We start from the raw sequence: 26,630 nt of genomic DNA, 5'->3' as shown, positions 1-26,630 counted from the left end.
GTAAAGAAAAACATATATTGAGGCACCTGGGTGGTTCAGTCGGCTAAGCGTCCGACTTTTGACTTTGGCTCAGGTCATAATCTCAGGGTCCTGGGATTGAGCCCCACATGGGGCTCCGTGCTGGACGTGGAACCTGCTTTAGATTCTCTCTCTTGTTCTCCCTCTGTCTCATCCGTTCACACACACCCTCTGTTTCCCAAAAAGAAATGAACAACAACCCCCCCAAATAACACTGCTTATTTATTCTTTTTTAAGATTTTTTATTTATTTATTAGAGAGAGGGATCACAAGTAGGCAGAGAGACAGGCAGAGAGAGAGGGAAGCAGGCTCCCCGCTGATCAGAGAGCCCGATACGGGACTCAATTCCAGGACCCTGAGATCAGGACCTGAGCCGAAGGCAGAGGCTCAACCCTCTGAGCCACCCAGGCGCCCAACACTACTTGTTTATTGACAAGAGCATTGTTTCAACTGAGCATCCCAATACGGCTGGGGATGTCAGCAGTGGGAGTACAGAATGGACTTGTGTCTTTGATGGCATGAAGCAAAGACAGATCGAGAATTCTCTCTGGAGAATTACGTCCCCATGCCCCAAGGCGTTCACTGTGTGCACTGAATTAATTTCTCGGCTAGACATCTAGAGAGGGGCTAGTTAGGCACCAGCCTTGGGAGAAATGAGAAAAGAATCACATTATTTTCTCTGCTCTGTGGTTCAGAGGAGGAATCTGGGTTGATGGAAGTCTGTAAAGCATCAGGTTAGAAGGGGTGGACAGAGCCCTGGGCAGAGACCCTGAATAAAGTGTAGAGTGGAGGTCAGGTAGGACATTCAGGCTCTCCAGGCCTGCAACTTCACAGGAAGGGAGGATTTAACGAAAAATCCGTGACCTAGCTAGGGGCTAACCTTCAGAGAGCTGCCAGGGACAGAGGTGGGGTTGGGGTGGGGGTGGGGATGGGGGGATGGAGGGGGAGCTGTTCACATGCTCCCCTTCAAAGCCAGCTCACATAGGCCCCATGATGACATCCTGGCAATCTGGGGTCTCTTCTCTTGGAACTGCCTTCACTCCCATGCGAGCGAGGCAGCCAACCCTGGTTTATGTTCACTCAGTCCTCAATTTGGAATCAACCAGTATTTCCCAGCTGATTCATCCATTTTCTCTCCAGACTTAACTACAAGGGACTTTAAGCTGTTTATGAAAATCAAGCCCATCTTGGTGGCTTTGTTCCTGCCTGGCTATGTGACATTAGTCATGCCGCTGGATGTCCAAGGTGCCAATTTATCTGCCTAAGGCAAACTGATTGGATAAAATGATTCCTAAGCTCCCTTTCAGCTTGAAAATCCCGGGACTAGGTGACGAATGAAGGATGACCTGCCAGTGTCGAAAATACTCACAAGAACGCGCCACGGGCTCTGAAGGGGAAAAACTTAGAAACGTTACAACTGTGCGTTTCCTTCCAGGCGGATTATTGTGAAAAGAACAGAGACCCAACTACTCAATTCCCTCGTCCAGTGGCTCTCCCACTGAGAAGATACTAGGTGTCAGGTTGCAGCCATGGGGTCCCGATACTCAGATGAGCAAGACAAGTTTTCTACCATCTTCAACAACAACAGCCACAAAGTAACTTCCTTCCGTTGAGTTCCTTTGATGTGCCCATCCCTTTATAGACTCTAATTCCTGCAGGAGTTCATAGTCCAGGAGGGAGACGATCAAACCAATGGATTATGGGGACGCCTGGGTGGCTCAGTCAATTGAGCGTCTGCCTTCGGCTCAGGTCATGATCTCAGGGTCCTGAGATCGAGTCCCATATCAGACTTCCTGCTCAGCGGGGAGCCTGCTTCTCCCTGGGCCTGCTCTGCCTGTTCTGTCTGCTGCTCTCTGTGCTCCTGCTCTCTCTGACAAATAAATAAGTAAAAAATATTAAAAAAAAAAGATTTAAAATAAACAAATTTTTAAAAAATAGATTATGATACGCCATGATAATCGGAGTGAACATTGACTAAATTCTTACTATGTGAAGGCACAGTGCCAGTCACTTTACGTGAATTACCTCATTTAATTCTGACAAAACCCCACCAGATGGTTCTACTATTGGCAGCATTTTGTAGATGAAGCATTTGAGATGTAGGAAAGTTACGTAATTTGCCCAAGGTCCCAGATAACAGGTATGTAAGGTTAACTTTGGCTGCTTCTGAGCATAAGATGGAGAAAAGGGCTGATGATTTTATAAATTCTCTACACTATCTCGTATGTGAAACAAGTGAGAGCGTCATAGCCTGTGCAGGCCACAAACCAAGAAGCAGACAAGTGTCTCTGCAGGAGGAAGCAGGCTAGGGCAGTGGGGTACCCAGAGTGGCCTGGAGAAAGTAGAAATGTGCACAGCACCCAAGACAGGCATTCTGGGTCCAGACTTCTCCTTGAGGCCTTCATCCTCACCTTCCATCTCATTGAGTGGGGACCATTCTAGAACCTTCTACTTCTGGGACAGGACATTTTGCTTATAAGCCACATGTGACAAGACAGTTCAAGAGGATCTCCACCCACCACTCTAGGCTTCCCAGACATTTTCTTTATGTGTCATAGACTTTGCTTCCTTCACCTACCCCTCCCTGGTATCTCCCCAACCCTGACGACCAGCACTTGTAGAGTGTGCAGAAGTACGGAACAGCCCCGACTTATCCCCTCCACACTTGTTCCAGGAGCTCCTCCTTCCTACTTAGGCTGCCTTCTGTGGTTGATTGGATGTGGGTCACACCTAGAAGAGGGATGGCAGGCAGGATCAAAGGGACAGGAATGTGACTGAAAGATTTCACACAGAAGCACGACGTAGCAAGTGCCTGGCTGGCTCAGTTGGAAGAGTGTTTTTTTTTTTTTTTTTAAGATTTCATTTATTTATTTATTTGACAGAGAGAGAGATCACAAGTAGGCAGACAGGCAGGCAGAGAGAGAGAGGAGGAAGCAGGCTCCCCGCCAAGCAGAGAGCCTGATGCGGGACTTGATCCCAGGACCCTGAGATCATGACCTGAGCTGAAGGCAGAGGCTCAACCCACTGAGCCACCCAGGTGCCTGAGTGTGTGGTTCTTGATGTTGGAGTTCTGAGTTCAACCCCCACGTTGGATGTAGAGATCACTTAAATAAATAAATAAACTTAAAAGTGATAGAGAGATAAAATTGGTGTCTATTTTTCTTTCAGATGAAAGAAAACACCTCTTCCAGTAGAACCACAGCAGCAGAGTAAGTATGGTGGGAATGGGGAAGTCAACTACCAATCCCACCATACATGGGACCAGAAAATTTAAAGTTCTATCCGCAGCCTCCCTCCTTCCTCACTGCACCGGACCCCTAAGCCCCCCTAATTCACGATTCCAGTTCTCTTATTCCTCCTCCACTCTGCTGGCCACCCACTCCCCACCCTGCAGACGCTGTTGAACTTCTGCCCAATGAACCTTTTCTTCAGTCCATCAATGGACTTGTGGTTCCTGTCTCTCACAGTAGCCCTTCCCTCCTGCCAAATACAACATACACACACACACACACACACACACACACATTCTGACTTTAACTGGACCCGAATTTACGTAGAAGACAAGCTATTACCTGCTGCTCGGTGTGGTTAGCTGTTATCAGGAAGTGGAAAAGAAGACCATACATGAAGGTGTCAAAGGTGGCCATTTTTCCTATGTGTACGAAGCTTGTCTAGAAAGAGAGAAGACTGAATTAAACATGCTGAAAGAGATGAAAGACCACAGGGCTAAAAGGAACTGAGGCAGTTATTTGAGTTCTTGACTTTCCAGACTCTGGCTACTGCCCTTCATGTGACCTGTGGTACTTACCTCCCCAGAGAGATGGGCTCTTCCAACATGCTTCTCTTTTTGCGGCGGCCATTTTGAGTTTCTTGTAACCCAGTGACTTCTGATTAAGATATCCTCTTCCCTGCTTGGCAAGCCACCCCTGAGGCATCAGGATTCCATTCAAGTGGTCCCTGGAGTGTGGAGCCTCCTTTGGGATGGAGATCACTGCCTCCCACCCAACTGGTTCACATGGCCATGAGAGCCGGCCCGTATGAGAAGATGTCTGTCTAATCTTCCCTTGCCCTGGAGCCCCTTGTTTCTGAGTTCCTGGCAGAGATGATGTCTGTTTCTGAATCCCCAGCAATTCCCACAAGGACTCTCTATGCCAGCTGCTCAGTAAACATTTAATAAATGAGTGGATTCATTAGTAAATGGGCTGGGGGCGGGGGAGCTTTTCCATTTCCTATCAGTGATCTCTACAGAATTAAAACCAAAGTGCTCCATTTCCCCTGTACTTACCCTAACAACTTCCAACCCAAGGTCTTTACAGAGGGTTAGACGCCTTGGGAAAGGCTGAGGTTTTGTTTTGGGCTTCTTCTCAACTCGTTTTGTTTGGGGTTTGGCGAGTTCCAAATCATTCCTGAGCCCACGTTTGGGAACTAAGCATCCACAACGGCCAGGGATAATCCCTTTGCCCTCACACCATGGGCTGGAGCCAGTGGGACTTGCCAAGCTATTGCCGAGCTGTTCCTAAATGCCGGTGCAGGCATGTGCTATTCCAGAATCAGCCCAGCCCTGACCTGCTGAATCTGTGTGTGAGAGAAAACTCAGGAATCCCTGTTTCAAAGAATGGTCAGCCCGCTTTGGGACCTTTGGCTAGGTCACTGTGCTTATGAGGGTGAGTCATGAGTCTGTGCATCAAGAGAGACCTCAGGGGCACCTGTGTGGCTCAGTCCGTGAAGTGTCTGACTCTTGATTTCAGCCCAGGTCATCATCTCAGGATCTTGAGACCAAGCCCCATGTCGGGAGTCTGCTTCAGGTTTCTCTCTCTCTGCCCCCCACCCAGCTTGCATTTTCTCTCTCATTCTCTCTCAAATAAAGAAGTAAATCTTTTAAAAGGAGAGAGAGAGAGAGACCTCAGATTCTGTTCTGATAGGCCGCTGGTCCTGCTCGGAAGAGGGAAGGGCAAGAGGGCTCCCCCCATCTGACCTGAAGTATGTGCACGAAGTCTTCCACCTGCCATGTCTCCCAACCCCTCTCTCCCTCATCATTGTTCCTGCTCGTCTATTTCAAGTAGAAATGTGTAGTTTGCATCTGATCCATCCGATTTCTCCCGGGGCTGACTCTCCCGCATACATTGCCCCAGTAGCTTCCCCTGCCTTTCTGGCCCTGTGTCCCTACTGTCCCGTACTCCAGCTAGACGTAGAGTCATATGTCTATGTCCTAGCTTTCCCCCAATCACAGCAGCAGGTGTAGAAACAGTCATAGTTACCAGTGGCTGAATGCTTTGAAGATTTTATTTATTTTAGGAGGGTGCCCAGAAGGAGAGGGAGAGAGAGAGTTCTCTAGCAGACTCCCCGATGAGCGCAGAAACTTGATCTCATGACCCGGAGATCATGACCTGAGCAGAAATCAAGAGGGGGGACGCTTATCCGACTGTACCACTCAGGCGCCCCTGAATGTTTCTTTTGTATGCGCGGGTCATGAAGCCAGGCGTGCTACACACATTATTTATCTTATTTCAGCCTCACAACGACCCCGAGAAACCGATATTACGCAGTCACTTTCTATGCAAGCTTTAGCGCTTGAATATCCAATGTAAACACAGCAGGTAAGTTCCAGAACTGGAAAACAGACCACACTCAGTCTGACACTAAAGTCCGTTTTCCCTGCTCTGCACAGGGAGCCCAACCTTCTCCGCAGATTCTAGCCCCTGGATCCTAGATCACCGCCACGAAAAAAGAATGATTTTCTCTTCTATCGACCCTAGGACTCTGGGACTCTTTTGTGAAAGCAACCTGTGAAGCATTATTCCAACAGACTGTTATTTACACTGCTTCTCTTTTGTGCCAGAAAAACATAGATGAATGAGGGCAAATCCATTATTACCCTTAGGAAAATCATTCACATGCGTGTTCCCATTTGTATGTGCTTTCAAATCCCAAGGCCACCACACCCCAGGTATGTGACCTTGAACAGTTACCTAAACTTTCTCTTTATTTGTTGTTGATCATTATCATGAAGGATAATAGTAATAGTGTAAAAATGACTATTTTTAATAATATAATACGGTTGTCGTCAGGATTAAATAATAGAATTATGTTTGGTAAGTAGTCAGTGTTTAATAAATGTTTGCTGCTATTAACTATGGCAAAGTATCAATGTTATTATGGCAGATGGCTTGGAACCCTTCCGTAGAGGAAAAACCTCACTGTGTTTTCTGTCTACTGACTATTCACCGAATACTTTTGTACTCTAAATGTGTGGAGGGTTTTCTCCTCACCAAGTAATTCTTCACTTTTCAAGGGCACCAATTAGATGTCTTACAATTTAACTGTTTTGACACTATCTATCTGGAGTTCGCGTCGGATGGCACACAGGTCAGGGCTCAGTCCTACAAGACTGCTCTCCAGGGGCGCCTGGGTGGCTCAGTCGGTTAAGCATCTGCCTTTGGTTCAGGTCATGATCCCAGGGTCCTGGGATCAGCCCTGTGTCCGGGTCCCTGCTCGGTAGGGGAGTCTGCTTCTCCTTCTCCCTCTGCCCCTGCTCGTGCTTGCTCACGTTCTCTCAAATGAATAAGTAAAATCTTAAAGAAGAAAAAACAAGACTGCCCTCCACCACGTCAGACACCAGTCCCAAGTCCAGTGTTCCCGCCCTTCTGTTTGATCATTTGCTTGAGCAGACCGTAGAATTTGGGAAAACAGTTTACTCTTGACCCTTGAACCACAGAACACAAGTGTGAATTGCACGGGTCCACTTACATGTGGATTTTTTTCCCTAAATACAGTACAGGACTGTAAATGTGTTTTCCTTATGATTTTTCTCATTAACATACTTTTTTCTCTGGCTTGTTTTACTGTAAGAATACAATACATAATGCATACACAAAATATGTATTAATCAACTATATGTGTTATCAGTAAGGCTTATGGTCTTCAGTAGCTATGAGCAGTTAAGTTTTTGGGGGGAGTCAAAATTTATATGTGAATTTTTGACTGGGCAGGGGGTCAGCACTCTTACTTGACCCCATTGTTCAAGGGTCAGCTGGGCTTACTATTGATTTATATTGATTTATATTTATATTGATTATAAAAGGATACAACCTAGGAACAGTCAGGTGGAAGAGATGCTTAGGGCAAGGTATATGGGAAATGGTGTGGAGTATCCATGTTCCCTTTGGGTGTACCAGCCTCTGGACATCTCCACGTGTTCACCAATCTGGAAGCTTCTAAAACCTTTTTTTTTTTTTTAAATGGAGGTTTCACTGTGTACGCCTGATTGAATAAATCATTGGTCATTGGTGATTGATTCAACCTCCAGCCCCTCCCCCCTCCCCCAAGTTAGGGGTGAGAGGAAGTGGAGCTGAAAGTTCCAATCCAATCACGTGGTTGGTTCCCCTGGCAACCAGTCACATCCTGTGGCTTTTCAAAAGTCACCTCAGCTCACTGTTAATGCTCCAGAGCTATTTCGGGAAAGAAGGCTCAAACTCCCGGTATTGTGAGGAAAGATGCCCCTATGCTCTAATCACTTAGGTTTTAATTACAAGTTTTAGGAGCTGTGAGCGAGGAGTCATGGATGGACATCAACATACATCTTTATTATATGACAACACCACACCTTTCCAGGGGGAGAATCATGAATTCCTGACTTCCTGCTGCACTGATGTGAGGCTAGCCCCTGTGACTCGCTTTGTCCAGTGAGAATTGAGAAGTGATGCACGCTATTTTTGAGCCAAAGCTTGAAGAGCCATTGTGGGGTTTGCCACCTTTTCCTTTCCTGCTGTCACAGATCTGGCGTTGTTCCGGCTAGGGGATGTTTCATCAGCCTAGAACTCAGAATGCAAACGATGACAGCAGAGTCACCACCAGACAGTGATGGGCAGGTCACACGAGTGAGACATAAAGCCCTGTTCTTATAAGCCACTAAGATTTGAAGGTTGGTCACCATGATGTCACTTAGCCTAGGCTGACAGATACAGTTGTTAAACAAGACTTATAAAAAGCCTCTTATTTAAGTATTTGCTCCATCATTACTCTCCGACCCTCTGTAGACCTCAGCCATGAGCAGTTTTCCCATCAGCCCAGTAACCCACTTCCAACTGGGATACATCAGATGTTTCCAGAGTCCCTGGTATAGGTGTCTAACGGTCCTTCAGAACCTGTGGCATTTCCAGTTTCTCAAGGAAAGCGCTATTAACAAGCCTCTTTTACCAAAGAGTATGTGCACACAGGGTACCTGGGTGGCTCAGTTGGTGAAGCGTCTGCCTTCAGGGAGTCTCTTTCTTCCTCTCCCTCTGTCCCTGCCCCGCGCATGCTCCCTTTCTTTCTCTCTCAAATAAATGAATAAAATCTTTTTTTAAAAATATGCATACAGTGCACATACTGGGGCACATGACAGCTGTATTAGTTAACTAAGCTCTCTTTGGGGACTGTAGGGATGGTCGAAAACAACATCTGGGCCAGGCTGTGCTGTCAGGGAAGCCCCATCAGCCTTTCCATAGCTCAGCCCCAATCCAGAGTTCTTCTCGGGCTAAGCCAGCTCTCCAAAGAGCTTTTACTTCTCCGCAGCAGGGTCATGACCTCAACAAGGTCATGACCTCAACAAGCTGCCTTCTGAGTCCTAAGCTTCTTTTCCCCCTGACTTCCAAGTGGGACATTGTCTGTAAGGCTCTCAGAACTTTCCTTGACGTTGCCCAAGAAAAGCACTTGCACGCTCTTATTATCCGTTTTTGCTGCTTTCTTCAATTCCATAGACAGGAATAAGAAAAACACCAAGCATAGATGCATTAGAAAGTTCCAGATTCTTAAGAAGTCTATCCAGTTAAAATCCCTGGTGTAGTTTATGACTCTTGTTAGATGGATAACCATCTGGGTTTCTTCCTGCCAAATGTCTAAGTTTAGGGTTCCCACAATCTCCCTTACAGGCCTTTGGGAACTTCTTCCTGTGGAAGAACCCTGAGAAAGCCCTCACCTCTTTCTTTTTTTTAAGCCTGAAGAGCAAACTGTGGCAGAATAACAGGTTCCCTCTGTGGCCCTGAGGTAATTTGTAGTTTTGAAGGATTCCCAGGAGGGCTGATGGGTACTGATGTTGAAGGCTTACTCTTTGGGGGATTTTTCTAAGGACGGCTTTTCATTTCATTCCGTGAAATACTCCAGACACTTAGGGAATGTGGTAGGATCACATCTACGGAGTAATGTTGAGTAACTGAGGTGGGGGGAGTCCGGATTCATCAATAATAGTGATGGTAATGGTAACAACAACACCTGTTGCTTATTTTACCCTCATCCCCGGCCAGACCCCGGTCTAACGTGCTGGGCACAGCAGGTAAGCGCCATCATCATCACCATTTAGAGATGAGGCAATGGAAGCAGAGAGAGGATGAGTGACTAGAATAAGGCCACACAGCTTGCAAGTGGCAGAGCTGGAGTTTGAACCTGGGTTGCATGACCCAAAAGTGCATGTTTCACTCCTTGTGCTATGCTGCCTTTCTTTCTTTGACACACTTATCATCTGTGTCTCCAACTGTAAATACTCCCCTTCCAAAGGGACTTATGGATGGAGGGCGATGTCAGCCTTATTTTGTGTAATTTATTGACATTCGCCATGCTGACAGAATGGCTTAGCTACGTTCATTGAGAATCTTCTTGTCTTCTCAGTCACATGGGTGCTTTTCCCAGGTTAATTCTACCCTTACTGGAGGATCTAGGAGCAGAAATGTAGCTCAGCCTTGATAGAGCCTAGAAGGTTTCAGAAACCTCAATGGGTCTCTCTTCCCTAAGTGTCCTGCACAACGGCCTCATGATTATTCTCCTTCAGAGTAGAGTTCTGGTCTACCTATAACTATGAAAAATGCAGGTTGACTGCTCGGAGGGGCCAGCTTCCACTCAATGCTGTGATGAGAACATCACAGGTGTTAACTCGTTTTATCCTCATAACAATTCTATGAAGTAGGTACTTTTCCTATCATCACATCAATCACCATCATTCTAGTTTACAAGCAAGGAAACCGAGGACGCAGAAAGTTAGTACATATTTTCCTGCTCAGAAAGGGAAGGCTCAGAATTCCAACCAGACAGTCCAATTCCAAAGGTCACACCCTTGAAATCCAACCCCAAATCTGTAGGGGAAAGATGATGGACTCAGGCCATGGCAGGAATAGCCAGGAATACTTAGGGTCCAGTGAACTGTACCAGGCAGGTGGGGTTCTACAGTACAAACCCGGCAGCGGAAGCCTAGGAGCCAAGGGGAGAGGCGTAGGGGGAGAAGGAACTGGAAAGGCGGAACATTGCTCGTCAGGCATTTTACTCAAAAAGGCATCTACTATGTCCTGTGGGGTAGGAGTTCAGATTCCCCACTCATGCGTGAACCTATTGAAGATTAGTGGGGGATTAAACAGCTTGTTCCAGGCTCCACGTGAGTGAGACAATATTCGAACACAGCCCATCTTATTCCTAAGCCTCATTTTATTCCAACACACTTTCAGAGGAGGGTGGCCAGAAGGACAGTCGAGAGAAGGTGTTACTAGACAGATTGCATTTTCCGTAAGGGCTGCAAGTATCACCCCCCCCCCCCCCACGTGATGTTCTTAAAATACTAACTTTGACATTTCGCTCATTGAGATAAGGGAAAGATAGTCCTGCCCTTGGATTTGGGAGTGCTGTGTGACTACGGCAGAAGTGACACCGGAGGACTTCTAAGGTAGGGTCCTAAGAGCTGACAGCACGTGCTGGTACTCTCGAAATGCTCCCTCCTGGAAACTAGCCGCCACGCTGTGAGCAAGCTCACGCCTACCCATGCGGAAAGACCATATAGAGACAGAGCCTTGAGACCGCTTAGAGACAGAGCAAAGCCTGACCTGTTCCAGCTGTTCCTGCCCCCTCACGGTTCCCGCTCTAGCTACCATATGACTACAGTCTCGTGATAGAACCAGAAACGGAACTGCCCAGGTGAGCCCTTCTCAAATTGTTGCAAGCGCCATTGCTAGATTGGGGGAGGCTGTGTTACACAACAGCGGTCATCAGAACAGCGCACTCAGAGGAACGGAAGCCTTCATGTGGACGTGAGCTCCCCCCAACTTCAAGTGTCCGAGGGGCTGCCGCCTATGACAGGAGTTTGACTCAGAGTGTGAAGCTCTAGGAGACAGCACTCATGTCAACGGCTGGGATTCACGGAGAGGCAAATTTGATTCTTCACAGAGATCTTCTCTAACTATGTGATGTTAGATAGAACAGAGTCACCTGATAGTGAGCACTCTGCCACCAACACACTCAAGCAGAGGGATGACCATTTTAGGGGATGTTGTAGAAGGGTCTAGAAGACTCCAAAAAGGCACTTTCTCACTCTGAAAATATATGATTCCAAGTGAATTAAGGCTGGACTCTTTTGGAGAACAAATGTTTAGTAAACCCTTCTTATAAGAGGTGAGGACTAATCTGGACATTTAAAGTTGGAGAGGGTAGGGAAGGGAAAGCAGAAGGAACAACCACTCAGCAAAGAGCCACCGAAAGCTGTTTAACTAGCGGCACCTTGTTAATCATTCCCCCTCTCGCCTTAAGACTTCTTCTCATCCATTTGTGGTGGGTTCTGGGCCATTATTTTTCTAGACCTTTCCCCAGTCATCAACAACTCTTTTGCCTCCCCCAGTCCTCACATCCCATCGATTGCTAAGTCATTCATTCCACTCTAGTCGACAATATGCCCTGCATCTGTTCCTCTTCTCCGCCCCCCCAACACCCCCTGCACTGTCACTGGCTTTGTTCTAGCCGTTGCCACCTGTCATTGAGATGACCGCAACAGCCCTCTGAGTCATTCCTCAGGATGCCCTGAACCTGTCAGTCCCCAGCTTCCAAACCAAAACCTTCAGTCAATTCCCCCTGCCTTTAGAATAGAATTGAAACTTTTTTAAAATAAAGATTTTATATATTTATTTGAGACTGAGAGAGAGCAGGGGTGAGGGGGGAGGAAGGGGGATGGGCAGAGGGAGAGGGAGAAACAGAATCCCTGCTGAGCAGACTCCCCACTGAGCCCAACATGGGGTTTGATCCCGGGACCCTGAAATCATGACCTAAACCAAAGGCAAACGCTTAACTGAGCCACCCAGGCACCCCTGGAGTTGAAACTTCTTAGTAGGCATTCGAGGCTTTCATGATACAGCAGAGAATTAAGATGTGGGGAGGGGGGACCTAAAATAAGAAGGGTTTGGGGGAGAGGGAAAGAAACACTCATCCCTCTATTCCTTTCATAGGGCTGCTGTAACAAATTACCATAAACTGTGTGGTTTAAAACAACGGAAATTTGTTCTCTCACAGTTTTGGAAGCTATAAGACCAAAATCAAGGTGTTGGAAGAGCTGTGCTCTCTCCAAAGGCTCTAGGAAAGCATCCTTCCTTGCATCTTTTTAGCTTCTCAGAGCTTTTGGAGATTCTTGGCATTCCTTGGCTTGTGGCTCCCATCACTCTGATCTCTGCCTCCATCTTCACACAGCCATCTCCGTGTGTGGGGTTTTAAATCTCCTGGTTCTTTCTGTTACAAAGATACCAGCCATTGGATTTAAGGCTCATCCCAGTATGACCTCATTTTAACCTGATTATGCCTGCAAAGCCCCTGTTTCCAAATAAGGTCATATGCACAGATACCAGGGGTTAGGGCTTGAGTGTATCTTTGGGAGGCATAATTCAACCCTCTATAATGCACGCTGATGGAAACCACAGAACAATGCCTTAGCATGGGGATGGAATCTTGCTTGTGAAAAGGTACTGGGTGACATGAAGGACTTCAGGAACAGGCAAGGTAATCTTAAGTAGGGTACTGGATGACCAGGAGGGTTTGTTTATTTGTTTTTGAGCAATGGAATAGCATGCATGATCAAAGGATACAATTTAAATTAGGAAAAAAAAATCAGTCTGGAAGTTAGATTTAAGGAGATAGTAATAGATAGACAGTAAAACCAGGAAGTTAAGAAAATCCCTGAGTAGCTGGAAGGTGAGGAGAAAGGCACAGAACTGGCAGGTTAGCCCCAGAAGGTTGTTAATCTTGCCTCTTTTTTTCAGCATTATATTCCGAGAGCCTAGAACAGTGTCTGTCACACAGTCGATCCTCGGGACACATTTGTTGGATAGACAAATGTGTGGACAAAGTAGGTTTTCACTAGTAGGTAAAGGAAAAGAAAAAAGGTGCCACAAGCATTTCAGAGGTGAGCTTAGTGGACTCTGGAACAGACAGAAGTAAGGAGGAGCATTTTTTTAAAGGCAAGCCCACAGCTTGGCACCTGCTGGAGACCGAGTTGAACCTCGGTCACACCACCTGCCCACACAGTGGCATTAGACCTGACTCCCGTGCTATTTTTCCCGACCACAGAATGTGAGTCTGGGGTACAGGACCCTTAACTTCATGCACGTCCGCGTGTACCTTTTACAGCACCCTGCACACAGCAGGCCCCCAATCCGACTCTGAATGAACTTATGAATGACTGAATTTCCACATTTAAGCAAAATCGAAATACGTCCCCCAGACTCCAACTCTGAATTTTAAACTTGCGTACCCTTCAAAATGCCTGGCACACAGTAAGCTCCCGATAAGCACTTGTTGAACCGAACAGAGTAAGCAACTCGGATTCACCCAGTTCCGCCCTGGCCGCGAGGTCTGCGTTGGGCAGGAGGACAGAATCCATTGCTCTTGCATTCTTATGTAAGAGCGAGTGACCCTCCCAGCCTGCTTGACGTCTCTCGCACAGAAGTGGCGGGGAAGGGAAGGGGAGCGAGAGCAGTTGTTGAGAAACACACACTGTGCCGGTGGCGGACGCACAGATTTGTTTCCAGCCTGGGTCGGTCCCCCATATCCATCTGAAAAGCCCGCTGCTCGCCGGTGTGGGGCGGGCGGAGGGGGCGGCGTGCTGGCATTTCGGTCCAGGCGTATTCCGTTCCGTGGGTAAGGCCTGCCCACCCGGCACGCCCAAGGGCGCCGGGTCTGCGGGTGACAGCGGCCCCGCTGGGGGACTCCGTTCCAGGCGGCGCCCCCGGGCTCCCCGCGGGCGGGCACGCCGCAGCCTCGGCCCGGCCCCCCCCAGCCAGGCGTCCGGCCCCCACGGCCCAAGGCCCCGCGCCGCTCGCCCTTCCCGCCCGGGCTCCCCGCCGGCTCCGGGCGCCGGCCTTCCCCGCGTCCCGGGGGCCCGGCGGGCGGGGCGCGGAAGATGGCGGCGCGGGCCATCCCGGGGCGGGTGCGAGGGGCCGCGGCGCGCCGCGCTCCGCTCGGCCGGCGCGGCTAGAGCGGCGCCTGGGCCCGGCGGCGCGGCCTCCTCCCGCCCGCGCCGCCGCCGCCGCCGCCGCGCCCCGCCCCGCGCGCCCGCCCCTCCCCGGGCCCGGCCGTGCCCCGCGTCGCGCTCCCCCGGGATGGCCCGCGCGCCTCGGCGCTGCCTCGCGGAGCACACGGCGGAGCGGCGGCGGCCGCGCTCGGGGGGCGCGCGGCTGCGGCGGCGGCGGCGCGGCGCGTGAGGGGCCGCCTCGGGCCGAGCGGGCGCCGCCAACATGTCGGATACCAAGGTAAAAGTTGCCGTCCGGGTCCGGCCCATGAACCGGCGAGGTGAGGAGCTCTCCGCTCGTTTTTTTCCATCTGGGGTCGGGCCGAGGGCGGGGGCAACTTTGCAAAGTGCGGGCCGCGGGGCGGGGGCGGCGAGAGCGCGGCGGGGGCGGCGGGGGCGGCGGGGCCGGGGCGCGGGCGGCGGCGCACTGGCCGCGGAGCCCCCGGCGCCCCGGCTCGGCCGCCCCCCGGGGGAGCCCCGCGCCCAGGGGGCCGGCGGCGCGGATGCTCGGCGCGGCAGCGGCCCTCTTCCCTTCTGCTTCCAGAACTGGAGCTGAACACCAAGTGCGTGGTGGAGATGGAAGGGAACCAAACGGTCCTGCACCCTCCTCCTTCTAACACCAAACAGGGAGAAAGGTACAGCGGGCGCCGAGAGGGCGGGCGGGCGGGCGGCTCCCACCCCGCAGTCCCCTGCAAGTTCGAGCCCGGAAAATGGGAGTGCTCGTCCCTATTGTTAGGAGGACGGCTTCAAGTTTGTCGCACGCTCCTGTCTGAAGCGGCTGCAAGTCCAAGTTCCTCTCCTCCCGCTGCCCCCTCCTTGTCCCCTCCCATCCCGAGCGGCTTCCGAGCCGGCACCAGCCCGCCGCGTCCCTGGCCAGCTTCGGGGCACCCGGAGAGAGGGGGCCGGATGCGATCCCAGAGACGACTAGTTCCACATTTTACAGATTAGAAAACTGAGGCCTGAGGCGGGCAAGGGATGATCGCAAGGCCTTGTTTTAGTGGAACCCAGTGCCCTTCGTTTTTTTTTTTTCTACCGCTGCACAGTTCGCTTTATTTGGCGGAATTGTTAGGGACTTTGCGTGGAAAAGGGGGGGGACCCCCCATAATAAAGCAGAACAGTATTGTATGATGCAGGCTCAGGCGTGGACCATTTAAAATTATTATTTTGTTGGTGCTGGGTCGAGATAATGCCTGAATGTAATGCGCGAATTTTGATTTTCAAGGAAACAAAAGTGGTGCCCTGAGCTGTGTAGACCCTGGGGGGATGTTTAAAAAGGGGCTGCATTTACTAGATGGCAACATATTTGCATTTGAAAAGTGGTAACTCTTGGATCCTTATTAATTCTGCTCTATTCCACGCAGCAGTATGGGAAAATGCCTTAAAATAATTTGAATATTTGGCATTTTTCTGGTAAGCCCCCCCGAGAAGAAAACGGTTGGAATTCATTCAGTATAGCAATGCAGTAGCTTGTAAAAAAAAAAAAAAAAAAAAAAAAAAAAAAAACCCAAACCCGGGAGATCTGACAGAATTAATTCCTCTGGGACATGAGTATGAGTGTGTTTCTAAAAGTCACCTGTTGATTGATGTAGTACAATTTAGTGATTTTTTTGCTCTTGGGAGATTTTTTCACTGAATAGAGGCTGAAGTAGGGTTTGTTATTTTATTGCTAAAGGAAGCAGCTGCCTCTATTCTATAATCATGTGGTGTTCAGTCACAATTTTGCTAAATTTCAGGGAAGACGTTGTCAGGAGGTAAGATTGGGAGTTATTTGCTTTTGGTGCTGAGGCTGGAAATTTTTGTTCAGTTTGCAAACATTCTGCTCCCTATAGCAGATAGTCCTGGTGATAGTAGATAGCTAAAGTTATACTTAAAATGCATTACTTGCTTTTCAGTAATAGATGTATCCTTGGATAATATCTTTAGATACATTGTAAAGATTTATAGTATTTTAGATACATTTGTAGTGGTATAGTTGTGTATTTCATGGTGATAGTGAACTGAGTAAATTTCAGTATTTAGGGGTTGGATTAGATGTTCACATCATCAACATTTTTTCTGGAACTGGGTATTTTTTTATTGTTTTCTCTGCAAATTCTGCTGGGTCAGGTTCTTGAGAGCAGTCTGGGAAACAGGTAGAATATTAGCTCCCGTTAATGTAGCTGCCGCTTCTGTTTTTCTTGCTGGTTTAGCACCTGATCCTTGTCACTCTTAACCATTGGGAGTGCTAAGGTTAGTTACCGTTTAATGAAATGAAGCTAATTTGTGGAGAGAAACATTTAATTTTGTGGAACCTGGATAGAAATAACTGTAGACAGGTGGTTAGAAATGCTTAATAATTAGTTGATCATTTTTAGGGACACCACTGCAATTACGAATGGGGATCTTTTAAGTAAAGATTTGTAGGGTGACTTGGGGAATTATCCATCTGCTGGCTTATTAGAATAGCTCCTTATCTGAAATTGTTAAAAATAGCATTGAAACATGGGAGTTCTCTTGTTTTGTCCCCCTGACAGATCAGATTCTTTGGTGGATGGACCCTTTTTGTGGGATTCTGCCTCGGTACTGGTCACTCAGTTTACAGAAAACTTGAGTGCAGTCTGTCCAGTGGTGCAGCTTGTAGGTTAGGATTACTGTCTTTGCAAGGATGGAGACACCAGTGCGTTTTGATTTTCATTATGTAGCTTGGTTTCATATTTCTCCACTGGTTTTCCCTTAAAGCAACAGTGTATTTAAAAATAGAAATGATTCCTCCCTTGGGCTCTGGGTGGATTAATTACAACAATGCTTCATGTTATGTTTGCAATTCATTTCTGTCATTTATTTTGGGCTAGAGCTCAGGGAAAGGTGAGAATATTATTTTTCTTACCTATTAGTTCAAGGCTTGAACTATAGGAAGTCTTAGAATAATATTGGCAAACCTGTGTCAAAGTGACGATTTTATGTTCCTGAAAATTGCAAGAAATTACTAATGTATTAACTACGAATAGAAATTTTAACTTAGTGGGTGAAAGTTTGCAGTCCTGCTAGTAAAAACAAGCAAGGATCCTTTGATTTCCAGAAAAAGAAACAGATAGGCTTAGCTTTCATGATTTCCCCCCTTTATGGAATAAAAGCCAAGACTACATGTTAAGGACTGAAAGATCATAGGACTTCTGAGGTTAAAGATACTTATTCTGAAATTCTAAGATTATACTACACTACAGAGGTCCCGGTTAATAGTTGGACATATTTATTGACCACTGTTTTGAAACATTAAGATAGATATGAACATGTTTCTTTTTGTTGTTGTTTTTTTGTTTCTAAGATCAACTACTTTAATTTTATTTATTTATTTTTTATTAACATATAATGGATTATTTGCTCCAGGTGTACAGGTCTGTGAATCATCAGTCTTACAAAATTCACAGCACTCACCATAGCACACCCTCCCCAATGTCCATCACCCAGCCACCCTATCCCTAACACCCCAGGCCCCAGCAACCTTCAATTTGTTTCATGAGATTAGGAGTCTCCTACCGTTTGTCTCCCTTCCAATCCCATCTTGTTTCATTTTTTCCCTCCCTAACCCCCACAGTCTCCGCCCTGCCTCTCAAATTCCTTACATCAGAGAGATCATATGATAATTGTCTTTCTCCAATTGACTTATTTCACTTAGCATAATACCCTCTAGTTCCATCCACGTCATTGCAGATGGCAAGTTTTGGTTTTTTTTTTTTTTTTGATGGCTGCATAATATTCCACTGTGTGTGTGTATGTATCACATCTTCTTTATCCATTCATCTATTGAAGGACATCTAAGTTCTTTCCATAGTTTGGCTATTGTGGACATTGCTGCCATAAACATCGGGTGCATGTGCCCTTTCGGATCACTACGTTTGTATCTTTAGGGTAAATACCCAGTAGTGCAATTGCTGGGTCGTAGGGTAGCTCTATTTGCAACTTTCTGAGGAACCTCCATGCTGTTTTCCAGAGTGGCTGCACCAGCTTGCATTCCTACCAACAGTGTAGGAGGGTTCCCCTTTCTCCGCATCCTCGCCCACACCTGTCGTTTCCTGACTTGTTAATTTTAGCCATTCTGATTGGTGTGACGTGGTATCTCACTCTGGTTTTGATTTGTATTTCCCTGATGCCGAGTGATGTGGAGCACTTTTTCATGTGTCTGTTGGCCATTTGGATTATGAACATGTTTCTTAAAGTATTGTTGCATTTACTATTCAGGAGATATTTATGAAGTTTACATCACATGGGATCCTTTCTCAGCACAGAGGATCCAAAGATGAGTATGGGCCTAGTGCCTGTATCATCAGAGGTTTGTGACTTCGAGAAAGGTGGGAAGAGAGAAGGAAAAATAGCTAAAATACAATGTGGTAGATTATGTGGATTATACTTTTGCCATTGTATGTACCCTATTATTTGAAAATGACCTGTTTCCTCTTCTGTCTCCTTCTGAGGTTGCAGGCTCCCTGAAGGCAGGTACTTACCCTACTTACCTTTGTGTCATGCCCTAACTAGCAGCTGGCATACAGCAGGTGCTCAGCAAGTGTCTGCACCGAGTAGGTTCCCTGGTGTGAACAGGGGCCCGAGGAGGGGCGTGGAAGTGCATGGAACAGGATGCAGAAACAAGGCAATTCAGGAGGGGAGAAGAGAGTGAGAATCCTTAGGTTCCCAAATAGCTAACATTTAAAAAACCACAGTATGAACAGATACATAGTTTATTTATTTATTTATTTATTTATTTTTAAAGATTTTATTTATTTCTTTGACAGACAGAGATCACAAGTAGGCAGAGAGGCAGGCAGAGAGAGAGAGGAAGGGAAGCAGGCTCCCTGCTGAGCAGAGAGCCTGATGCGGGGCTCGATCCCAGGATCCCGGGATCATGACCCGAGCTGAAGGCAGCGGCTTTAACCCACTGAGCCACCCAGGTGCCCCCAGATACATAGTTTAAAGTCTTCTTCTTCTTTTTTTTTTTTTTTTAAAGATTTTATTCATTTATTTGACAGAGAGAGGCAGGCAGAGAGAGAGGAGGAAGCAGACTCGATGTGGTGCTCGATCCCAGAACCCTGGGATCATGACTTGAGCCGAAGGCAGAGGCTTAACCCAGTGAGCCACCCAGGCGCCCCGTTTATGTATTGTATGTTGTAACTTTTTTTCCAAGTTGGCTTCCCCTGCTATTCCAAAGGCACCTAGGATGGCTCCTTCTGCTCAAGTATCTTTGCGGACCAGAAATTTAGAAATCAGTGAAAGTCATGTAAAATTTAAAAAATAGATCATCTAAGAATCAGTAATATTCCACATTATAAAATTATTTGGGTGACTTTGAATTCTCTTCTGTTTTCTGTGTTATACTTCTCTCTAGCTCAAATATTATAGTCAGTTGTAAGAAAGCAGAGCATTTAGATTTCATTAACATAAGAGTGATCATTCTTCATGCATGACATTAGTGGTATTTTTAAAGAGCATTTTAATAGAATATTTTCATTAGCTGTCAACATTTGCCATGCCTTTGTTTTAAAATAAAGGTAGATTGGAATCTCTTACTTTTAAAAGCAAAACTAAAAGTAATTATAATGCAGTGTAGATTAGTGTTTTAAAATTTATTTTGTTCCAGGGATGCCTGGGTGGCTCAGTGGGTTAAGCCTCTGCCTTCGGCTCAGGTTATGATCTAAGGGTCCTGGGATCGAGCCCCACATTGGGCTCATTGCTCAGCGGGGAGCCTGCTTCCCCCCCTCTCTCTGCCTGCCTCTCTGCCTACTTGTGATCTCTCTCTCTGTCAAATAAATAAATAAAAATCTTTAAAGAAATTATTTTGTTCATAGTCCATGGTTAAAAATATATTTAACATCATGGACTCTGTGTGTGTGTGTGTGTGTGTGTGTGTGTGTGTGTGTGTGTGCGCGTGCGTGTGAATGGAGGTTCATGAAAAAATTTACTATGTGCAGCGTATCTGTTATTTCCTATCCCTCTGTTTTAATTCATTTTAGAAGTGATGGTTGACTTACTGAATTAATTTCACAACCCAGGAATGTGTTATAAACTTATAATTTGAAAAACAGAAGTTAAGTGGGCAAGAGATTGGGTCCTGAATATATATATGTGTGTGTGTGTGTGTGTAAAAATCAATGTACTTTATTTATTGAAATTTTTCAATTTTAAGTAATCTCTTCTGATTACTTAAAATAAGGGGGTTTGAACTCATGACCCTAAGATCAAGAGATGTATGCTCTTCTGACTGGGCCTGCCAGGTGCCCCTAGTGTAGATAATTTAAAGTGTAAAGTAGTTTTTTTTTTTTTTTAAAATTTATTTTTTTTTTTTTTTTTTTTGAAGAGTTTATTTATTTATTTGCCAGACAGAGATCACAAGTAGGCAGAGAGGCAGGCAGAGAGAGAGGGGGAAGCAGGCTCCTTGTGGAGCAGAGAGCCCGATGCGGGGCTTGATCCCAGGACCCTGGGAATCATGACCCGAGCCGAAGGCAGAGGCTTTAACCCACTGAGCCACCCAGGCGCCTCTGTAAAGTAGTTTTATAATTTATAAAATCTGTGATAAAAAAGAAGGAATCCTCTTTTTCATTTCTTTCACAGAATCAGCCACATATAGCAATTTGAGCTCATTCTTTTGGTATTTCCCTCCATATTTCTTTTCTTTTTTTTTTTTTTTAGATTTTTTTTTTTTGAAAGAATATAAGTAGGCAGAAGGGGCGGGGGGGGGGGGGCAGCAGGCTCCCAGAGAGAGAGCCTTATGCGGGGCTCCATCCCAAGACCCCGAGATCACGACCTGAGCTGAAGACAGAGGCTTAACCCACTGAGCCACCCAGGCACCCCTCCCTCCATATTTCTGAATAACATGCTGGTAGTGCTGATTTTTTATTTGTTTTAGGTTCTCTTTCTATGTCTTATCCGTACCGCACCCCCAAATTCTTCCCATCCCCTATTTCCCCAAAATACTTATATAGCAATTTTGATTTTATCCATTTTTAGTGTTTATTTATATGTTTATGTAATATAGTCAACTATATACAGTTGAGCCATGTGCTCTTCTATGGTTTCTTTTCCTGTCATACAAAATTTTTTGTTTTTCCAGGAGTTAACAATTGTTTTTACTTTTTACTTTCTCTTTAATTTGCTTCTTTTTCTATGTACTTATCCTTAATTTAACATTTACATTTTCCGCTCCTTGCTTAAATCCCCTTTCAAGGCATTTAAACATATCAAATACTTTTCTTGATAGCATCTTCTTAGAGACATTTCTCCGTAAGCCTTCCAGCATGCTCCTGTATGAACTGGTAGTCTTCTGTGCCTGACATAGCTGTCATGCTGGGATTGCCTGTCACATCATTCTGAGGATTCCCGCTACCTCTCTTCTGTGCGGAATCTCTTGTTTTTCTGTCTCCTTTTTCTTTCTTGGTTTACTGCCTTAATTTTGTGTAGAGCATATTCTTCAGTAGCTTCCTTTAAGAGAGGGTGTTCAGAAGATAAAAGCTTTTTGAAACCATGAAAATATCTATTCTCCTCACTCACCTCATTGATAGTTTAGGTGGGTATCAAATTCCATTTTAAAGACATTTAGTTGCTCTGTTGTCTTTTACTTTCCTGGGCTTCTGGTGAAAAGTCCAAAGCTATTTGGATTTCTTTATTTAAAAAAATTTTTTTAAAGATATTATTTATTTATTTGACACATGCGAAGACAGAGAGAACATAAGTAGGAGGTAGTGGCAGAGGGAGAGGGGGAAGCAGGCTCTCTGCCCAGCAGGGAACCTGATGCAGGCTTGATCCCAGGATATTGTGATCATGCCTGAGCCGAAGGCAGACACTTAACTGACTAAGCCACCCATGTGCCCCACTGTTTGGGTTTCTAATCTTTTAGATGTGACATAGGTTTTCATTTTCTGGAATCCTAGAGAATATTCTTCCCCAATTTTTTTCCCTTTTTATAAATTATTATTTTTATTAACATATAATATGTTGTTTGCCCCAGGGGTACAGGTCTGTGAATCATTAGGCTTCCACATTTCACAGCACTCACCATATCACATACCCTCCCCAATGTCCATAACCCAGCCACCCTCTCTCTAGCCCCCATCCCCCAGCAACCTTTAGTTTGTTTTGTGAGATTTGGAGTCTCTTATGGTTTGTCTCCCTCTGATCCCATCTTGTTTTATTTTTTCCTTCCCTACTTCCTAACCACCCCCATCCTGCCTTCTTCCCCAATTTTGAGAAATCAGGATAGACCTTTTTGACCTGGAAATTTATGTCCTGCTTGCCTTGTGTCCTTGTCATCTTTCTGTTCTACCTTCTAGAAGATTCCCTCTATTATCTCCCAGCTGTTATGTTTAATTTTTCTTTTACCTTACCAATTTTTAATTTCCAAGAGCTTTTATTTATTTATTTATTTTTGCCTCTGATTTTTTTTTTTTTTTTTTTAATTTTATTTTTTTTTTTTTTTTTTGCTTTTGTTTTTTTTTTTTTTTTTTTTAATAGTATCCTATTTTTGTTTCTTGGTTATGGTATTTTCTGCCTTTTTCTGAGGACATTAATGATAGTTTTCTGTTTATGGTCTACTTTTTTAAATGTGTTGTTTTGTTTGTTAAAATATAAAGTAGTTTTATAGAAGCTAGTTTAAAGTAAAGATAGCTTGATCTCTGTCTTCTTTGCTAAGGACATTGCTCAGATGTAGCTGTAGTTTCTCCAGGGCAAGGACAGTATATGACTCATCTTTGTAATCTCCGTGTTTAGATTCAAGAATGCCCAACACACACAGGAAACATTTTGTAAGTTCTCTTTAGTGCAAAAAAAAAAAAAAAAGATTATTAAAACCTTTTGTCTAATTTCTTTTCTATTAACTTCCAACAATGGAAATAAAAATAATGATTTCCTTTTCCATAAAAGCATATGTAAATGCTATAATTGAAGGTAGTAGCTGCCCTAGACAATGCATAATTACCAGCATTCATAAAGGTAATTCGCTATAGTCAGTACAAAAAGCTGTAAAAAGTAGAAAAATCCTAGTTTTGCATCACAAATTCTAGATGAGAGATTTTTTTTTTGGAGTTACTTTTCACTTAAAAATATGTATGGGGGCGCCTGGGTGGTTCAGGGGGTTAAGCCTCTGCCTTCAGCCCAGGTCATGGTCTCAGGGTCCTGGGATCGAGCCCCGCATCGGGCTTTCTGCTCTGCAGGGAGCCTGCTTCCCCCCCTCTCTCTGTCTGCCTCTCTGCATACTTGTGATCTCTCTTTCTGTCAAATAAATAAACAAAATCTTTAAAAAAAACAAAAACAAAAACGAAACAAAACAAAATGTATGCTTGTTGGGCTGGGAAATTTTTCCTGCCTGATCCCAAACTGGAGTTTATCACCCCGCTAGTTCACTTGGCAGCTTCTGGCAAAAATCTAGTTAGAGATAAGTGGATAACTTGGATTGTGTCTAATTTTTAACAAAATTACGCATGCTGTGCACTCATATTTTTAAGGAATTTTCAGGAATGCGTTTCTCCAAGTAGCAGGCTGCTTGAAGACATCAGGGTTTCTCAGAGTCATTCAGCCACACTCACCCTTTCTCAGATCTTCCCTGGAGCTATGGTAGAGAAGGTGTTTATGCATTTAGAATTTAAAGGAGTTTGGAGAACATTACCAGCATAGGAAACAGAACAGCAGAGAAACCAACACAGAAACACCCAGAAAGATTGCATTGTTCCTTGACAACATAAGAATTTCAGTTTACTTAAAAACAGAGCTGTCAGTGAAGGAAGTAAGGCTAAAATTTATAAGAAAACATGTGTTAAAACAAACAAGAATTAATTTATGTGGGATTCAGGAGGTATCTTTTTTTATTTTTTTTTTTAAGATTGATTTATTTATTTTGGTGGGGGTGTGCACACGTGCTTGTGAGCAGGGGGAGAGGCAGATGGAGAGGGAGAGAGAATCTTCAAGCAGACTCCCTGCTGAACAGGGAGCCGGACAAGGGGCTTGATCCCAGTACCCTGAGATCATGACCTGAGCCAAAATGAAGAGTCAGTCACTCAACTGATTGAGCCACCCAGGCACCCACAAGGGCTATTTTTTCAAGGAAAGTCACTCTACAAAATGTTTCTGGGACTTTAGACTTACAAGTGTAAGAAAAAATGTGAGAAGTTCCTCCTTGGAAATTAGTTTATTTGGCATTTTATCACCCAACAATTATGTGGAAACTAAATAAAAAAGTCAAGTTTTCACATCTCTAAAATTTTATTTGTAAAAACACATAATTCTGATATTTGATTATAGGCTCTAAGGGTAAAAGGAAAGGTAGAAGAAACCCTTATAGACACTCAGGAATAGGGCAGCCCATCTAAGCCTCATTATTTGCTTGAGTCTTGTCTGGATTTCCTGTTTCTCTAAGATGGATGATTCAGTGAATCACTGATAAAGTAGTAGAATAGTGGTTTTTTTTGTTTGTTTTTTTTTTTTGGCTTGCACAACATTTATTTATTTATTTGTTTGTTTGTTTGTTTTTAGAACAGTAATAGAACTGTTTTACCAGATTGTTCTTGCAATGGACTTTTCACATCAAAGCACATTTGCATCTTTTAAAAAAAATTGCTTCCTTAGATATTTGGGGTGGGGTCACTATCTGGCCAAGCCTAAGCAGTTCTTTTTCCTCTACCCTCATTTTGTCCTTGTCCAAGTAATACACAAATTTGCAGTTACAATTTTGTGTTTTGCTTTTCTCCCATTTATATTTTGTTATGCTATATCATTTTCACAATTATAATTTTAATAATTGAATAGTCTGTTGAGTTTCATAATTTTTAACCATTTAAATATTTTTGGACCATAAGATTGTTTCTCTTAATAATTATACATAGCTGAGAGCATCTTCATGAAACTTTTTAGAGTCCTTTGCTAGCTGAAAGACATTTCTTCTCAAACATGCCTGCTAACACAAAAATTCACCTTTGAAATTGTATGCCAACATGAACTATCTTCTTACATTATAATGGAATTAAAAGTTGATAATTTGCACATTAAGTATGAGATAGGTGATGAGGAAAATGATTTTGTATGGGCCATAACAAGACCAAGAGTTCTCACCCTTGAGTGTGTATCAGAGCTTTGGAGAGCCCCACTCCAAAAGGTTCTGATCCAAGAGGTTTGGGATGTGCCTTGAGAATTTGCATTTCTAACAGATTCCTGATGCTGATGCTGTTAGCTCAGGACCAAACTTCAACAACTACTGGTTTAGACTAGTGCTGTCCAATAGAATTTTCTGGAATGATGGAATTGTTCTATGTATCTGCATCCAATATGGTAACCACCAGCCGTGTGTGATTATTGAGCTCTTGATATGAGGCTAGTGCAACCAAAGAACTGAATTTTAAATTTTACTCAATTTTCATTAATTTAAATTTAAACAGCTACATGGGGCACGTGGCCGCTGTGTTGGATGACAGAGGCCTAGACACGATCGCACATTAGAATCACCTAGGTGCTTTCAACATCGATGCCTGGGTCCTACCCTCAGAGCTTCTGGCTGAATTGGGTTGTGTACACCTTAGACATTGGGATTTTTGAATGCTCTTCAGATGTCCCAGTTATGATTCAGCAAATTGCCCCAAAACTTAGAGGTCTAAAACAGCCATTTTCTTATGCTCATGGATTCTGTGGGTCAGAAATTCAGACAGAGCAAAGTAGGTATGACTTGTCTGTTCCACAAAGTCTGGGACCTCCTCTTTGAAGACTAGAAGTCTGAGGGTGTAGACATCTGAAGGCTTGACCGGGTTGAATGTCCACGGTGGTTGACTCACACGGTTGGCATTTGATTCTCATATGTAGCCAAGGTTGAGAATCAGGGGTCCAGTTTATTAATGAACCAAGTGTTGAAGCTCAGGGTCACACCTTGTCCTTTGGTCTGTTTTGCCGTTTTGATTGTGATCATGTACTCATAACCATTAACTTTCTGCCAATTAATGTAGGAAAGCCTCATAAAATCAGCCTAAATATTTACCTTATTAAGGTAATGGATGGAACTTTCATAGGGCCTTCCTGTGCCCAGGGTGTGTATTACGGTGAACATGAAGCCTGGAAAGCTAAATAAATTCTCTCCCATTAAGAAAGAAAGAAAAAGAGCTTCCTCCTCGCTCGCCAGGTGTGTTTAATAAAAATGCCTCTCCTGATTTATTTTTACTTGGTTTGCAGCAGCAGGGGAAGGAATTACCTAAATTATCTAGATGCAGAGTACCTTGCCTCTTGCCTATCCTTTGTCTGGATACTGACTTCTTGGGCCTGTGGACCGCCCTTCCCTGCTGCGGGCCCTGCCCGGGGCCGCCCTCCCAGCTTCAGCTCCCGGACGAACCCAGAG

The 26,630-nt window shown here is 45.1% G+C and overlaps 1 protein-coding gene across 1 annotated transcript in view; it reads left to right on the top strand.

The window, feature by feature from the left end:
- Positions 1-14,508: 14,508 nt before the first annotated feature.
- LOC111156723 (kinesin family member 13A) overlaps positions 14,509-26,630 on the top strand; it is a 207,015-nt gene continuing 194,893 nt past the window's right edge. The window contains exons 1-2 of the mRNA XM_022517767.1: positions 14,509-14,580; positions 14,844-14,934. Of these exons, the coding sequence (XP_022373475.1) occupies positions 14,526-14,580; positions 14,844-14,934 (146 nt within the window). The 5' untranslated portion in view covers positions 14,509-14,525. The remainder of the gene's footprint in view (positions 14,581-14,843; positions 14,935-26,630) is intronic.

The sequence above is a fragment of the Enhydra lutris genome, unplaced genomic scaffold (assembly GCF_002288905.1).
Source record: "Enhydra lutris kenyoni isolate GAN:26980312 unplaced genomic scaffold, ASM228890v2 scaffoldscaffold48, whole genome shotgun sequence".
In the NCBI taxonomy this organism is placed as follows: domain Eukaryota; kingdom Metazoa; phylum Chordata; class Mammalia; order Carnivora; family Mustelidae; genus Enhydra; species Enhydra lutris.
This window is presented reverse-complemented; position numbering and strand designations above follow the sequence as displayed.